Below are 17,787 nucleotides of genomic sequence, written 5' to 3' on the forward strand. Positions count from 1 at the left end.
TTCACATGAGGACTAGTGCACACCCGCACAATGTCGTAAGATAATGATCTCCTGGTTGCCTGCAGATGGATTAAATGACATTTCTGTTTCCAGAGGCTGTGTGATGGACGAATATTAATAAGGTAATGAATCCAGTTGTGGCTAAACAATAGCATATGACTGTTAACAACCATGTGGCTCAGTGTGGCTAACCCCCCGTCCCGCCCACCCCAACCAAACTCGTCAGCACTGACGAGTTCGTTGGGGGGAGAGAGTGTGTGTGGGGGGGTGTCACACCAGCGAGTGAAAGCCAGGCCAATGTTTATTTTGGACTATCCTTTTATCCTGGTTGCCTCTCTTTTTTCCCCCTCTGACAAAACTTTTCTTTCTTTTGTTGCTCTGCCATCTTTGCAGAAGTCGTGCGAAAGCGTTTGCGTCGACTTCCGTCTTTTTATTGAATGAGGACTGGGGGAATTGACGTAAGCTGTAGAGCAGTCAGCAGATTTGTGGTGGTTTTTTGTGGGAGGGTTCCTGCCACCCCCCTCAAAGTTAATTAGTGCCGGTGAAAGCGATACAGATCCCCTCAAGATTAAAAAGAGGTGTCATTCAACTAGTTGTCAGTCGACTTGTCATCACAAATGTTATGAAAATATTTCATCAAGGTTAAAATGTTTATAAAAATTGAAATTTTACCTAGTGGTGCTTTATATCGTGAAACCAAAAATAAAATGTTAAAAATATTACATATGAATATTAAATTTGTATCTAAATATTTGCTCTATTAATCAATGTCAGCAAAGTTCTGTTGGATTTGTTTTGATACTTGTTTTGCTAGTACAGAAACTATAATTCTGGATTTCTTAGGAGGGATAGCTGGATTTTAATACCTTAAAAAAGTTATTTTCTTTTCATAGAATGCTTTGGATACATGAAAATATTGTATATAAACTGAGTTTACTGAATAAATATTTTGTTATTCATTCTTAACACAAAACAGACTAGCCATTATTTACCGTCATAACCGCCCTTCTAAATATTCACAAATGCCAACAGGATACTTTAAATAAATAAGTATTACGTAGTATTACCACCTTGTCCAAAACACCCTACAGTAAATCAATTTTCCTGCTCCATCTCAATCTCCATTGTCAAGTGCGAATATGTTTTTCTGCTCCAATACTATAGGTGGCAGTATCTCATGTAAATCCATTATTACAACCCCAACACCCTAAAAAGGAAGTAAATGATAACCGACAGTGCTAGAGTAGCCTCGTAAGGAAAATAAACTACTACCAAGAGTTACCGTAGCGAAAAAAGCTGGTATTTTAGACACCTACCGACACTAAAGATTTTCGTCATCTATCTTAAGATGTTTAACAGACAAACAAGTCTATGGATGGGTGATGTATGTTTGAAGTCCTCTCATTTTGTCGTTTTAGCTAGTATTAATTTGAGCTAGTTCTGAACGTAACACAAGCGACTTTATATTTACTTTTAATTTTACATAGCATGTTAAGTCGTAATTTCTGCAGTAGGGTGAATCCGTCTAATCACCTCAATACATTTGTGCTGCATACGTTTTTATCTTCTCTATATGACTGTATAAATGTGTCAATACCTTTCTCATTACATTGTCAGTATATTGAGAAAGGATTTTTGCTTTGCTTTATAATGTTGGCTCAAATATTTTTCCGCTGGATGTAAGGATTTCTTGTTGTAATATATATACATATTTGTTTTTATCCGTGTGTTTTAGTTGGACCCGTACATGGACGAGAACTTCGTCAAACAGGCCTTTGGTGCGATGGGAGAATCACCGTGTGGAGTCAAAATAATCACACACAAGATAACAGGGTAGGATACTTAAGAGGTTTTATTTCACAGTACAACCTTAAGGGGTGTAAATCACTTAATAACTTAAAGATATAAAATCTATGGACAATGATATGGTATTAACGGATATTACAAAGGCGACTATTCTATTCAAGCGTCTTCTATCGGTTTAATATGTATTTTTCGGACTAAAAGTCCGGAGTATAAGTCGCACCAGCCATAAATGCCCAATGAAGAGGAAAAAAACATATAGAAGTCGCACCAGAGTATTAGGCTCGAGCGTATGACGTGGCACTCGCAAGGTTTCCGCCGCTATCGCCATTTTGGAAGCGGGAAACATAAACCGTGAGGCATTTCAACACAGGTCGCTCTTTAAAAATGGTTGGAAATTATTGTGCGGTAAAGAATTGCAACAACCGATCGAATAGAAAGGAGAATGTACAGCTCGACGGAACACCATTGAGTTTCTTCCGGATCCCTACATGGAGAAAAGGCGAGGGAAATGTCATATCTGAACTTACCAAACGTCGAAGAATGGCATGGGTGGCTTCGATCAGAAGGAAGGGCATAACGTTTGATTCTCCAGTTACACACAGAGTTTGCTCTATGCACTTCCACTCCGGTAAGTTAATTTCGTTTGTTTACGCAAATTACGGTAACTTTGTGCCCTAAGTCGGCCTGTTGTTAGCTATAGCTACAGCTAAACAACGAGCATGCATACATGTGCATTGTCTTCATAAGACATAATTCCTGTCGCTGCTAAATGAAAAAGCTGTAATATTTTGACGTGAAAGAGTGGCAAAGAATTTATACACAGGCTACATTTTCTGCAACAAAAAATTTGTACATCCGTGGTCACAGACCAATGTAAACACACATTGCCTACCTTTGCTAGAAAGATGGTGTTGCCATTTACTATGGTCATAATGTGCTGATCCTGCACCCATCTGCAGCAAAACTGTTCGTAGCTTTGTAGCGATTTGTAGTTTCTGAATTGCTGATGAGTGTAGTAACTTACACCAAACACTAAATACAGCATGATGTCCATTTCGGCTAGTGGTGGAAGCTTGTCGACATCTTTATTCCATTTGTGTCCGGCTTGCTCGTAAGGGTCAACATTGTTCACATCCTTAAAATTGCTTACATATCTGTCCTTCGCCGTGGTAACAAGTTTGTCTCTGTATCGAAGTGGCAAGTTTTCCTTACTTTTTTCCATCTTTGTCACTTGTAGTTGAATTGTATTTGCCGTTAAGTTTAAATGTCCCATGATGCAGACGTGCTTCCGAAATGGCTGCGTTGTCACAAATCTTGCATGATCCCGTGCTGCTGTGACGTAAACGCTCGAGCCTAATAAGTCGCATTTTTGGGGGAAATTTACTTGATAAAATCCAACACATAGAACAGATATGTCATATTGAAAGGCAATTTAAAATAAAATATACAATAGAGAACAACATGCTGAATAAGTGTACAGTATGATATAATGCATGAGCAACTAAATGCGAACGTGGCCTGTATGTTAACGTAACATAGCTATTAGGAGTTATTCAGATAACTATACGTGAAGAACTTGCTAACACGTTTACCAAACCATCAGTGTCTCTTCAAAACACCAAAATAACATGTGAAATTATATAATAATGTGTTAATAATTTCACACGTAAGTCGCTCCAGAGTATGTCTCACCCCAAGCCAAACTATGAAAAAAAACAAAAAAACAAAAAACTGCGACTTATAGTCCGAAAAATATGGTATATTATGTACACATTTAAAAAAGTAGTTAGTTGTAGTAAAAAATTCCTTCTTCAAAAAAGCTAGTGACTCAGTTACCTCAACGTAAGAGTAATTAGTTACTCGGCAAAGTAACTGACATTACTTTTCATGTTTTACACATTATTACATTATCCATTCTATAATGTCTTTCACATCAAATATGTTTGTATTAACTGATTGAATTGAATCGTCTTTTTCATTCACCATTATTACATTTTTTAAAATTCCACCTATAGAACAGTCAATGGTATACATAGTTTAACTCTCAAATGCTGTGAGAAAACATCCTTTTTGTTTTTCCTGTTGTACTGAACCCGCACCAAACCATGACCCCAATACCGAGGTACATACTGAACCGTGACTTGTGTTTACCGTCACACCCCTAATACATGTAGATATTTTTCAATATGCAGGTGAGGCTCCGAATCTCTTCCCTCTTCTATCTTTGCTGTAGTTTTTTTGATTAAAAATTAGAAATCACATGACGTTTATGGATACGTCATTCAAGAAAAGTTCAGAGGAAGTGACTATTATTATTATTATTTTTTTGATAATAAAAAAACAAATTATTATTATATTATCATCACCCACTTGGTGATGATAATGCATACCGAACAGGAAAACAGTCCATTATTTTCAATTAATTGTACCCACCTGAACACCACAAACTCTGTGTTTAAAAAAAGAGAAAAAAAAAGAAAAAAGTTGCCCGAGAGTTTAAGATGACGCGTTGCCACGCTAAATGCTAATGCTAGCGAGAACGCGAATGCTATGCTAACGCTCCGGAACACCTAGCATCGCGTTTATAGGGGCGTCACAACCTCATCCCCTCCTCTCCCCCTCTGCTCTCTCCGTGTCTCCCCGACATCTCTCGTCATCCAACCAAATTGTAGTATAGCACGCTTTCACGTCCTCAGTTACAGTAACGGTGTTGCAAACATGGGAAAAGTAATTAATTAGATTACTCACTACTGACGAAAATAACGCCGTTCATAACGCCATTATACTGTTATGCCTTTATTAACAAAACTGCATTTAACACAACCATAAATCAACTGTATAAATGCAAATTTGAAATTTTAGGCAATCTTGTTGATAATACATTTCAGACATTTGTACGTAAACCATTCTTTTTTAACAAACCGGCATATATAAAAGATGACAATGTTGATTGTTTATTATATTTCAGTCGATTTGATTGGATTGTCATTAGAGCTGGTAATCTTTGGGCACCTAACGATTCGATTACGATTATGATTCAGAGGCTCCGATACTTTTTGTTTTTTTTTTAATGTTTTGTACATTCGTTCCAAAATTGTTCAAAAATCCTCTCAGGCTAAACCAAACTACTATTTCAGTATCAAGTTAACATATAACAGTAAACAAATATACAAAAATAATAAACTCCAGTCCCCATTCTGTATCAGCAGTTTTATACTACAATTAATTTAATGTTGTGAATCAACTGTTACAGTTGTTAAAATTGCTCCCGTTATTCCATAATTTCCCTTCTGTCTACTTTTGTCAAAGTTTTAAAACTATTTCATCATTTAAAGATAGATTTAAGACAAGATTCTGTCGATTTAGGACTATTTTAGATAAAAAGTTAATTAGGTTCGCTACAACAAAGCCTTCTAGAGAGGTCTACTGCTTTAAGATGGCAGCTGTTTACTTATGCCGGAAAGTCTGTCATTTTGCATCTCAGTTCAATAATACAAGTTCTAAAACACTGACGTCGTCTGTCATTTTGCATCTAGTTCTACATATATATGATATCTACTGTAGCCGTATGTTTGTAGCAAGTAGCAACTGGGCGTTGTTTGTAGCGGCTGTCAGCCGCAGTCAGGTATGATTGTTTTTTTGTTTTGTTTTTTATCTAGCGGCATGAGTTGAACATGATATTTACTCTCGGTCCGTTCCTCATTGCGTCCCAAAGACCGCGCTGACTGTGTTTTACTTCCGCTTTACCTGGTATAATTCAATAATTGGAATTTGGATATTTGGGAATCGTTCTCGAATCTTCCCCGGCCAAATCGCAAATAATCTAAGCATCGGAAATTTCGTACGCCTGTAATTGTTATGTATAGGCATCAGGAACCATAATGTAGCCGCCAGAGACAAAAGTTTGGGGACCCCTTTCTTAGGAGGTTTTTCTCTACAACTTCTTAGAAATTTAGTCGTGCACCCAATATAGTTGCAAAAGATGTTCACATTTTCTCTCCACTCGTCCCTAACATTTGTGTTCTGTTGTGCAGTGGTTCTGCGGGATACTGCTTTGTGGAGCTGGCTAATGAAGAAAGCGTTGAGCGTTGTGTTCAAAACCTCAATGGAAAACCGGTTCCTGGATCAAACCCGGTATGGCTTTATTGCAAGTTGCTTACTTTTAACTCACATATATATATTGTAAATGTACATTCAGAATGTGGCCATTTCACCATTATACATTTGAATACTACTGACCTTACTTTTTTCTGCAGTGATAGTATATCTAATCAAGCATTACTTCATTGTCATACTTGAATGTGAATTGTTGAACTCAATTAGTCCTTTTGTTGTAATAGAAGCCAAATGTCTGCTGAGAAATATATGTACTGTGTTTCATGCTTTTCTTTACGGTTCTCTAGTGTTTAGTGTACTACAGTAGACCCTTGCTAATCGCGGAATAGCCAAAATCGGTGAATAATTGACACCCATTGAAAATTGACACCCAAAATGCTTGAGTAATTGCTGATGAAGAGCCACTAAGCATTTTCCACAGGTTGGTTCCCCCGAAAAAGAAAAAAAAATTTTGAAAAAATGAGATTATTGATAGATTCTCTATTAGGTGAATCTGCAGGTTCCAAACCGCAAATATACGGGGGTCCACTGTATATCCTTTTCTGCAGGCAAATATTAAACATTGTGTAGAATATATGCATTTAAACATTTTGGTATATTTTTACCATTGACTGTAGTACGAGCATTGATTGTGTATTTAGTGGTAATTAAGAAAATAGTGTTTAGTGGTGCTTGGAGGTATTGCTACCAAATTACCGTTGGCCCTGTGAGCGGGCCAAGCCACTGGGCTCAGCTCGCCACTGGCCTGTACCTGCTGCTGAGAGGCTGCTTGTACATGAATGAACTTTGTGTGAAGCTGGTGAATAGTCTCTCTCTGGTAGCAACTAACTGAGGAATGGGCTAAAGGCTGGTCTGGGTGGAGGAGGTATGTAAACCCAAATAACCATAATAACGTCTCTTTTTATTCCCAGCCATATCAGTGTTATACTACAAGACTTTACAAAGAGTGTGGTTTACTTAGTGGTTTTTATCTTCTCATTTGCAGCCACGGAAGTTTAAGATAAACTTTGCCACCTACGGAAAAATACCCGAGCCACGGTAAGTCTGAGGGATCCTGGGTCCCTTTGCCCTTTTTTTGTTGATGTTATAATAATCATAATAATTTGCTTTCTGCAAGAATTTATACAGAAAAAAGGTAGGGATGTGTTCAAATACATATGTATCTGCAAAGTCTTTTCTAAACTCTAAGAGGTAGCAACAAAATTGATAATACCCCTCTATTTTGTTTTATATTTGGTTTTATTGATAGTTGAAACTGTAACTGTACCACAAACTATAATCCCAAAATACTCCCTTACAAATACATTATAGCAGCGCTGTACCATTAAAAATACATGATATACTGACTGCAACATGTATGATGCAGTATGCATATACAGTGGGGAGAACAAGTATTTGATACACTGCCAATGCGTTTTCCCATTGGCAGTATATCAAATACTTGTTCTCCCCACTGTATGCCAGCAATGTTTGGTCTCAACTTGATTAGATTGCAGCTATGGAATAAAATTGTAAACTACATTTATCTGCCATTACAATAGTATTGTTTAGTATTAGCTGACATGGTAAAAATTGCCAGTATGTTTCATAATTCAAGTATTTGGAGTTTGCGCTGGTTTTAAAAATTTTTTGAGAATAATACAAATAATCACAATTGAGAAGTATTATCTTCAATAAACTATTGTATCACATTGTTCATGCCAGCCTACACTTTCCGTCCCATTATTAAAGCAATTAGACGCAAATGGCAAAAGAGAAAACCTGACTGAGAACAGAATACAGTGGTACCTCTACATACGATCGCTTCGACACACGAACTTTTCGACATCCGACGTAAAATTTGACTCGCCATTTGTTTCTACATCCGACGACATGCTCGAAATACGACGACAATGGCAGCACCGCAGACGAATGCACGGCGGATTTTCTTGTGTGACAAATCAACACTGGTTTCAGAAAAGGTTGGTACAGGTGGTGAAACAAGGAAAAAGTTGACGCTTACCTTCCAAATGAAGATGCAAATGACAGAAAAATATGAGCGTAGGGTGGGCATCCGTGAAATGGCTCAACAATACATCTCCACGGTCCTCCGACGACCATCGTTCGCCAGTCTTTATAAGTTAAGCTGACAATTCTTATTATGGTAACATCTCCAGAGAAATCGCCAACTTCGCCACGTTTTTATCATTTATTTCACAACTTATTCAAAACAAAAACACCTTCTGTCTGCCGCAATTGACGCGTTCTCAAGAAAACATTCAAAGTGAAAGTGAAACTCAAGCTCACCGGTCTGTCTCTGGCACGTGAGCCCCGCGGTGCGTTCAGGGTCAGCAAAAAACGTCCGCCACATTAGAACCCGATTCGTTACATTAATACAGGAATTATTATTATTATTATTATTCCGATTTTGATTTATAATTTATTTGTTTTGCTATGTGTAATTGCCATTTGTAATAGTACCAGCAGTATTTTTTAAGGATTTAGTGAAGGTTTTTGGGCTGTGGAACGAATTAATGGAATTATAATGTATTCCTATGGGAAAATCCTGCTCGACATACGACCATTTCGACTTACAAACAAGGTCCTGGAACGGATTAACTTCGTATGTAGAGGTACCACTGTAGTTGCATGAGAAAACGCCAACCTAGAGGGCCGTTAAGGAAGCACTTGCAGTTCGGACCAGAACGAGCGTAAGACCTCCTGCCATGCTTCAGACAGGAGACGGTCAAAACATACCATACTACAGGGACGTGACCAAACCTATGGCAATATCCTCCACACCCAGAACCACACAGCTGCTGGTGCTGAGCAACTCTCATCGACGTAATGATGAAACTTGAAAATACAAAGCAGACAAAAAGCCAGCATAAAACAAGAATAAATATTAGGGATGTCCCCAATCCGGTCACGGGATCCCAAATCGGGCTGATCGCACCACTTTTCACAGGATTCGGAATCAGGTGAAAAGGAGCGGGTTTTTCATTTAAAAAAAAAAAAAAAGAAAAGAAAAAAGAAGTAATTTATTTGTATTTTTTAGGGGCTAAAAAATAACAAAATAATCCAGAGATACAATGGCACTGCCAAAAGAAGGAAAAATATATGTTTTATACTCCGCAACAGTCCCAGAAAAAGCGGGTGAGGAAGTACGCTACTGTAACATGTTTGGAACTTTTGTTCAAATTAAATTAGTATTAGTAATAGTATTGGATCGGGACTCAGTATCTGCATATTCTCAAAATCTGGTGACTTGGACTCTGTTGCAAAAATATATGCAATCGGGACATCCCTAATAAATACATATAAGGAAAAAAATACAGGAAAAAAATATGCAAGTACAGCAATACATAATTTTAAGATGTCTCCAAAAAAAGACATAAGTATAACAATATTACTGAGACGAAAGTATATGATTTGTAGAGTATATAGCACACTGTACCATTGCAATATGATATCGCCTAAACCATTGTAAACTTACTATCGGCATTTACTAAGCATAGACCATTTTACGCCGATGTTTACTTTTTTCCCTACTTTGGCGTTGTTTAGAGCCATAAAATGAAACTTGTGCCTAGGCATGTGCCGGTTACCGGTTTCACGGTTTACCGTGGTGTGAAAACGTCGCGGTTTCAAAACCACTAAAATTTTCCGTCAGACCGTAGTACGGTATTCGCTATTTCTTTGTGTCAAAAATGCAGCCAGAAGCGGCTTGGCGCAACAGCGCTCACCCCCTCCTGTTTGTTGCTGTGTGTGAAAGTGACGCTATCGGCTAGCCAGCCAGCTAACCCAAAAACAAATACTCCAAACATAAGGCGTACTGTTCTTCAATTTATTGAGCTCTCAAATCGTGGCAAGTGTAGTATACAAAATGAATACATTTAAAATGTTGTACAATTAGATTTTTCCCATGTGAGTAGCTTCAACAGACTAGCACCATGGAAAAAGTTCGCCAAAAACAAAACACACATTTTCCCTTCAAATTCAATATACAAACTAACTAAAAGCTTACAAAGATGAATGTTAGCCTAGGCTGGGAGAGCAACTTTGTTGAGTGTGACAGCCGCAGAGTGAGAAAACAAGCTTGATTCGCTTGAATGAAGGGGGAAAAGTGATAGCGTCAAAGATCGCTAATTGCGAAAGATGATCTTGCCCTAAGCACAAATCCACGTTCGCTCGATCAAGGAGAGGTCTCACTCCCAATGTTTAAAAAAAATAATTTTTTTTTTAGATGAAACCTTTCCACAACAATATTGACATTTTAACTAACTTATACATTTTTAACTAATTTATGAATTCTTTATGTTCTTTTTAACACAAAGGCATGACATCATGTAGACGAGAGTTGACACAGTGGCTGAAAATGGCAAAACTTCACTTAAGCTTTTCCACCCTCCAAAAAAAAGTCACGCAGTATAAATTAAAAAAAAAAAATTATTCAGAAGTGTTTTTATTTTTTTATAGAAATTATTTTGTTCTTGCTCTAATCTTGAGCAACTTGAGCTGTGGCTGTGAGTATAGTCTATAAGTTATATTCAGTTTAATTTTATTTTTTTATTGATTATTTATTTTAACAATATATTCATGTTCCAATTTGCAACTATGGTCTGAAAAAAAAAATCCTGTTCAATGGAAAAAAAGTTTTTTTTTTTTTTTTTTAACCCATACATCTCAAATTTTTTTTGAGCTATAATTGCAATACCGTGATACCGCGGTATTTTTGCTCATGGTTATCGTACCGTCAAACTATCATACCGGCACATGCCTACTTGTGCCGTACTTCAAAAATGTAAGGAGCTTCCTGAATGTATTTTATCTCGACATTGTAGTCAGTGAGTGCATTGGAATGTATAACAAGAGAACAAATTAGAATACTGGATTCTTTCTGTATTTCTACCTCTCCAAGGCCGGAGTTCTCAGTGTTTGTGGGTGACTTGCCCACTGAGGTGACTGACAGCCAACTCCACGAAGTCTTTAAGAGCTTTCCCTCCTGCAAGGGAGCCAAAGTAGTCACTGACCATCAGGGCTACTCCAGGTACAGTACATCAGCGCTTAGTTGGACACAACAGCGGCTCCATTTGGATGAAATCGCTACTTATATTTTGTGCATTGTATTTTTATATACAGTCGTATGAAAGAAATGTTGCCCCCTTTCTGATTTCTTTATTTTATCTATGATTGTCTTTTCACACTTAACTTGTTCACTGCCAGCCTTTTTTCACTTAGCCAACCCTTCATTGCAAGCTGTTGCAATTTTGCAAAGTTGAACATTTTGGCAGCTTTTTCAAGATCCATTGTAACTATTGTGCTTTGTGACTTCTCCAAAAGTATTGGAATGGCAATTTCAATTTCTTTTTTTTGTTGTTGTTGTTGTTGTATACTGAAGACGTATGGGTTTCTGATCAAATTAAGAATTTCAGCTGTAATTTAATGCTATTCACATCTTGATGTGTTAAACAACTTTTGAGAGAGCATCTTTTGTTTGAACCCAACCTCTTGTCAATTGAGCAAAAATATTTAAATATTTATGAAATATTCGTCTCATATGATATTCATTTTTTAAAATCTGAAATCCAAATGTTGTTAGTCACAAGAACAAATATATTTACCTTTCTGTTCAAATACTTGAGATTGTGTAAACACCGAACCAAACAAATCCAACAATGGACTCCCTTTATCGTCCATTGTAATCAGCAGGAGAACATAGCAAGAGTTTTTGAATTTTAGGGGAGAGTAAAAATCATTGAGAATATGTCTAATGCCTGAAATGTGGTTTCAGTCTACACCCAGCCACACATACATACATATATACACACCTGCCTCATGATCAATGATGACATTCCCTGATCTAAAGCCAACAGGCGTGAAGGAACTAAACAAAACAATTGGGGAAAAATAAGAAACCTTGCGAAGGGTCCACAAAAGGGATGACCAGGCTGTGATAGATGCCAACCAGATCAGAAATCTAATACCAACATAACAGTCCATTCAAAAGGACGAGGTCCCACATGAAGTCACTAACGCAACAGTCCATCCAAGAAGAAAAAAAAGCACTGGAAGAAAAACACCGTGAAGAAAGCAGCTCTTCCAATACCTTCAATCAATATATAGTCTTCGAAACTGGCTTGGGCCAAAGAAAAGAGGCCTAAATGGATTTAAATGTTTCTACTAAGCTAGCCTTTCTAATTTCCAAAGATAATCCAATTCATTGTTCTGGAGGCCAAAAAGAGAATGCATTGGAACCTGCAGACTTTTTATTTTGCCAGTGGTCGCAACAAGTGATGTATTAATCCATGGCAGTGAATGAGTTAAATATTTTCCATCATCAAATACTCATATATCGGTGAAAACTTGTTGACAGCATCGTCACAACATAAGAAATCAGGAAGGGGATGCTTCTACCATGATGTACAAAATTACTTCTGTTGTCTCTTAGCTTCTGGATAGCAACGCAAGGGACCTCGATCACTTGCTACAGCCATTTTTTCCATAAGCCTGAAAAAATGTTTTCTTGACGTCTTATGCTGAAACTATTGTTTTCCCCATATAGGCTAAGCAAGAGCAACTCAAAATTCAAGTGATGCTACTTCATGTTAAAAGTAAAACCACAAGTTTCAGTTCTACCATAATAATACCCATCATATACTATTCTCAATACAACTTGCTTTTAAATAAAAAGTATGGATTATTCATGAGGCATGCAGAAGAGTTCTGACAGTTGTTTGCTTGCAGAGGATTCGGCTTTGTCAAGTTTGGGGATGAAAGTGAGCAGAAGAAGGCAATCGAGGAATGCCAGGGCACAGTGCTCGCGGGAAAGGCACTGCGACTCAGTTTGGCTGTTGCAAAGGCGTAAGATATTTACATCATCATCCTTGGAGCTTGAAGAGCTTTTGCATTCACCTTATTTTATATCACATATCTGAAGTTGTTGACTCACATAATTTTCATAAGTTTTCTAAATTGTATGTGTATATAAGATATTTTGCCCGTTTATTTAAATTCCTTGAATTTGTTGTCACACAACTTTGGCAAGAAGAACAAGCCTAATATTATGAGCGAAGTGACTGACATACAGAGAAAAGGTAGGGATGTGTTCTCCTAATAAAATGTAGTCTAATCCAACCCAAAACTACGATAACCCTAATGTGAATTAACCTTTAAAAATTGATGATGCATCTGTTTAAACAGCTTGGGACCCAATACCACACGATGTAACAGTTCACTATGAATTGTCTCCTAATTATTATTTTTTCCATTTGTTCTACAGCCAGAAGACCACCACTTGGGTGGGCCAAAGTCAGAATTACCAGAGCAACTACAACCAACCGCCACCCAATTATTATGGGAATCCCAATGGTGGAGGTCAAGGTTACTACCCTCAGTGGGGGAGCTACGATCAATATAGCGGCTACAATAGCGGATACAACAGTGGTTACAATAGCGGATATAATGGTGCATACAATAGTGGATACAACAGTGGCTACAACAGTGGCTACAACTACAACTATGGCCCCTACGGATACCCCCCACCCAACCATATGGTGCCGCCACCTCCCGTGGGTTTTCCTCCACCATCTTTTGATGTAACAGCAGATGTGCAGGTATGAAAATTTGAAACGAAAAGCCAGCGTAGTATTTGTGTAGTCTGCGTTTACAGAAATAAGGTGTAGGCTGAGTCTAGCTCATTATTACAGGTATTCAAAGTCATAACCATATCTAAAAAGATGCTAGCTAACTAGTAATGACGTTTGTAGCAATAATAATGTTCATGATGTCATATCATTTTTTCTTATCTGAAACTCCATTGGTCTTCAGCAGGGCCAAGAAGAGAATGGTGATGGTGAGGATAATTCAGAAGGTAAAAAACAGTCTCACACTCGATTTCATATTACAGTTTACCCTTCCTGCACATAAATCCTTGAAACATTCGTTTTGCCTTTTTTTTCTAGTTACTAGTGCACTGGTGCACATTTTTGACATTTTAAAAACGTTGTGGGTCAAAATTTCTGTGACATGCTTTTGGCAAAGTAATTCAATGGTCAATTCTTTCATCCAGTCATTTTGTGCTTTAGCCGAGGTCCACCAAATCACTCCTTTCCAGGTCTCACTTGCCCACGTGGGAATTGAAGTCCCTAAGCAGAATGAGGAAGACACCCGGTCCCCACCATTGATTAGTTGGATTCAGTACAGGGGTTGGACCATTTTGACTTACAGAGCCAAAAAACCCACATATTTTGAAATGTGATTTCACGCGACCCATACAGTGTAAACGCATGTGTGTGCACCCGTGTGTGTTTGTGCATCTCTGCGTCTGATATTTTAGAAAACCTTTACCGGTATTTTATTTTCAGATAGCAAACTGCACTGCAAAATAATCCCAAAAATGGGGGCCATTGATTTACAAAAATATTGGTTAATTTGCACATTCAAAAAAGAAAGGTGATGAATAAAACCAACATCAATGCATTTGGGCAAAAGCAGACAAAATTCTTCCTAACAAGATTTCAACCACATGTGAATTTAAATATTTATTACACATGTATTAGTAGACAGCTGACTGTAAAACGGGGATTGACTGAAGAGGAAATCCCTTAACAGTTCATTCTGTCAGCAATGGCAGCACATCGAAGACAAATGTCTAAGGATCTCAGAAAGAAAATAATGTCTTTACACAGAAAGGGTGAGAAATTTTAAAGAGACGGTAATACAATAATCGCTTTTGGCTCTTTGGGCTGCATGTGTGGGGAACCCATCACATGACGAGAATAAAACTCGGCCGGTGTGAACACAGCTCTAAGGAGAATTTTGTCTGCTTTTGCCCAAATGCTGTCATGAGGGCATATTCATTCCTGCACCATAATTTTAAGAGATTTGTTAAAACAATGTCTTTTCTGAAAGTGCAAATTACCTTTTCTTGTTGTAAATCGACCGCCTGTGATTTCGGGTTTATTTTGCAGTTTGGTTTGCTGTTCAAAATGTTGTTTCTCAAAGGAAAACAGGTTATATTTTTATGTAAATATCCCATAATGCAGTGTGGACATTATGTCCTATAGTCCAGAGTGCTTTATAAATGGGAAGAAAAAAATAATAAAATTGGTTGGTTTAGCTGATAGAAGTAAAAAAAAAAAAAAAAAAAAAAAAAAAAAGGTTCTTTGCAGCTGCTGAAGAAATGGTAGGATGAGGTATGCAGTTACCATTGGCTAGCATCAATATGTTAGTAGGGTAAAGTTTAATACTCTGGGTCAAGTGGTTTTAGTTTCATAAAACTATATGTTGCTTTTTCCTTTTTGTTTTACAGTGCCATTCCAAGAATGTGATGTGGACCAGTGGAACACAGATTTTGTGCAGCGCAGTGAGGAACTTTATGATGCCTTAATGGACTGTCACTGGGAACCACTGGACTCTTTTGACTCGACAATACCATTACTTTTCGATAAAGTCAACTAGTCGATGATTCTGTCTACAAACTTGACTCAAAATCTGTCCTCGTAGCTGTTCATGATCCCCATTTCTGCCTGGTCTAATAACCTTTACCCTACTTACGGCTATGAAGGTTCATCATCACATTGTGCAAGTATACATTGATTTTACTGTTTACCATGTTGGTAAAATTCAGAGTCCCACAATAAGGAGTGACTTTACCTCATACCATTTTTGTGTGTGTAAGTCGATTGGGCACTGAGTGCTGAGGTCACCTTGTCTGATGTTCACATTCGTTGTAGATGTAGACACCTTCGCACATCTGATGTTGTATTGATTTGTGCTGACGTGTTCATCACGGATCAATGTAAAATTGATGTTCACTCCAGGATGGTGCTTACCTGGTTTGTATATTACACACACAGTATGATTATTCTTTCTTGATTTTAACTTTTCATGAAGGAATCCTGAGGTAACCCTAAATGAGATAATCATTAACTAATTGCCTGACATTGGCGGCAATAGACACCCAATTCATTTGAACTGAGAAGGTTTCGGAGGTTGACGGCAGCCAATAAGTTAAATTTGGGGGAAATTTGTATAGATGATGTAATATTAAAGTAACTAAAAATGGTTGTTGTGTGGAGGCAACAGCCTTTGGTGCACCAAATTCTTGGGGATGCCGTTATTTTCTGCGTCCTTGATAAGTCCCGGCTAAGTTAGGCTACAATGTCACAACTGCATCTATCTGTTTATTGGGATGTTTTTTGTAAAACTGTGTATAGATATATCTTTTCTGAACTGTTTGATCAATAAAAACACTTTTAAAAAAGTTGTAATGCTGGGTCATATAGGGTAGGGGAGGCTGGGGTAATCTTTTCCGTACGTGTTGCATGGGCAGCGTGCACATCAGGAAAGGCACTCAATGTAGAAAAGTGTGTTAAAGTTCTACGACATGTATGATTTGCTGTTACATTTTTGCTTTCACACAGTTGCAAGAAATCACTGTGCATGACCAAAACAAGACCAAGAATTTTAGGAGACTCAAGACAGCAGACTGAAGAAAAATTATTTTCTGCTTATGTATTTTCATTTGAGAATCGTCTTTATTGGTTACTGACTGTGTGTTGGATACACACAATTCATTTTTCAATTTCAACCAACACAAGGTACATAAAAAGTTGTGACACATGCAGCAGGAGAATGGTCAGACCCACAATTCCAAAATGGAAAAATAGAGGGTTTATAAAGAGAGGATGAGGCTGCTCCCATACAAAGTAAGCGCTGTGATGGAGGCGGTCATAGTATGTAATTTGCAAAACACGCATCAGCGCAAAGCAAAAGGATAAATTTATAGCAAAACCTGCCATACAGCACTTCGAATGAGGGGGAGGGGACACTGAGTGTGTGCTATGTGTGACCATGTGTATTTGTAAATGTGTCCTTCATAGGCCAACTATTCTCACTGCTGTCTGATGGTGGCCTTGAGCAGACGTAGCCGGAACAAAATTACACCGATAGGCGACGGTCATGGATTTAGAGACTTTTCGGTTTCATGAAAAAAAGTTTTGACCAAGTGTGTACACAGTTGGAAGGGTGGGCAAGAATACATGCATCTGAGGATTCTTGTCATTTTAACTTCCAGGAGAGTGGAGCAATGTCAGACTTTCAAGTCTGGTGCTACGAAAATAACAATTGTTTTGGGTCAGGCACACTGTAATGTCTGTCTCTGTGGCCCCTCAGGCATCATTTATTCAAATCCTTTGGTCCAAATCTGCAGAGCTGAGCTGAGTACTTCTTCAAGTTGGTATCCATTTTGTGAAGGAGTTCATGAATTGCACCCACCTTGCAAATAAGCTGGCATGTAGATTGAGTTTGAGTGTTGAAAATCTTGCACATTCCCTTAGTCATAACAGGCAACGTCACGATTGCCACAAGTTCTGCCAGCGCCTTTTAAACTTTGTGAAGAATTAAGGAACTGCTGATTCCAATAAGTAGTATACCCGTTGTGAAGTTTCCAATTACTGTATTAAACAGGTGGGCGTCTTCAGTGGTGAATGAAGTACTCACTCCCCCCCCCCCCAACTTAAGTACAGATACGGAGGCAAAAAAATTAAAAGTATAATTCTTTAATTTAAAAAATTACTCAAGTTAGAGTAAAACAGTACTTGCTTTAAAATTCACAAGTAAAAAGAGTATTTTCTCCTGATGCAAAAATGTGATATATATTTTAAAAATTTTAAATATACATAGAATGGAAAAAAACTAATTAAAGCAACTATCAGGTGCATACCCCCACCTTCTGTACAAGAATGTGCAGCACCCATTTTCTAGGCGTGCTGCTCTCACTGTTAGTATGTCTGATCTGGTCACTGTGTCAATATATTGTTCACGTGTCTAATCTTGATTCTACTCGTGTTGCTGCCCCTAGTGCTCAATTACGGTACAGTT

The 17,787-nt window shown here is 37.8% G+C and overlaps 1 protein-coding gene across 2 annotated transcripts; it reads left to right on the plus strand.

Moving 5' to 3' along the window:
• The first annotated feature begins 791 nt into the window (after positions 1-791).
• trnau1apb (tRNA selenocysteine 1 associated protein 1b) lies at positions 792-17,399 on the plus strand. 2 transcript variants are annotated; one of them, XM_057857394.1, is made up of 9 exons: positions 792-1,384; positions 1,736-1,833; positions 5,841-5,940; positions 6,908-6,960; positions 10,823-10,951; positions 12,649-12,765; positions 13,184-13,517; positions 13,735-13,774; positions 15,215-17,399. In XM_057857394.1, the coding sequence occupies exons 1-9, from the start codon at positions 1,349-1,351 to the stop codon at positions 15,361-15,363; spliced, it is 1,056 nt and encodes a 351-aa protein (XP_057713377.1). In that variant the 5' UTR covers positions 792-1,348; the 3' UTR covers positions 15,364-17,399. The 2 variants fall into 2 exon arrangements, with proteins under 2 accessions (XP_057713377.1, XP_057713376.1); XM_057857393.1 differs by having other exon boundaries at positions 798-1,384; positions 13,732-13,774; positions 15,215-17,388.
• Positions 17,400-17,787: the final 388 nt, after the last annotated feature.

The sequence above is a fragment of the Corythoichthys intestinalis genome, chromosome 14 (assembly GCF_030265065.1).
Source record: "Corythoichthys intestinalis isolate RoL2023-P3 chromosome 14, ASM3026506v1, whole genome shotgun sequence".
NCBI lineage: Eukaryota > Metazoa > Chordata > Actinopteri > Syngnathiformes > Syngnathidae > Corythoichthys > Corythoichthys intestinalis.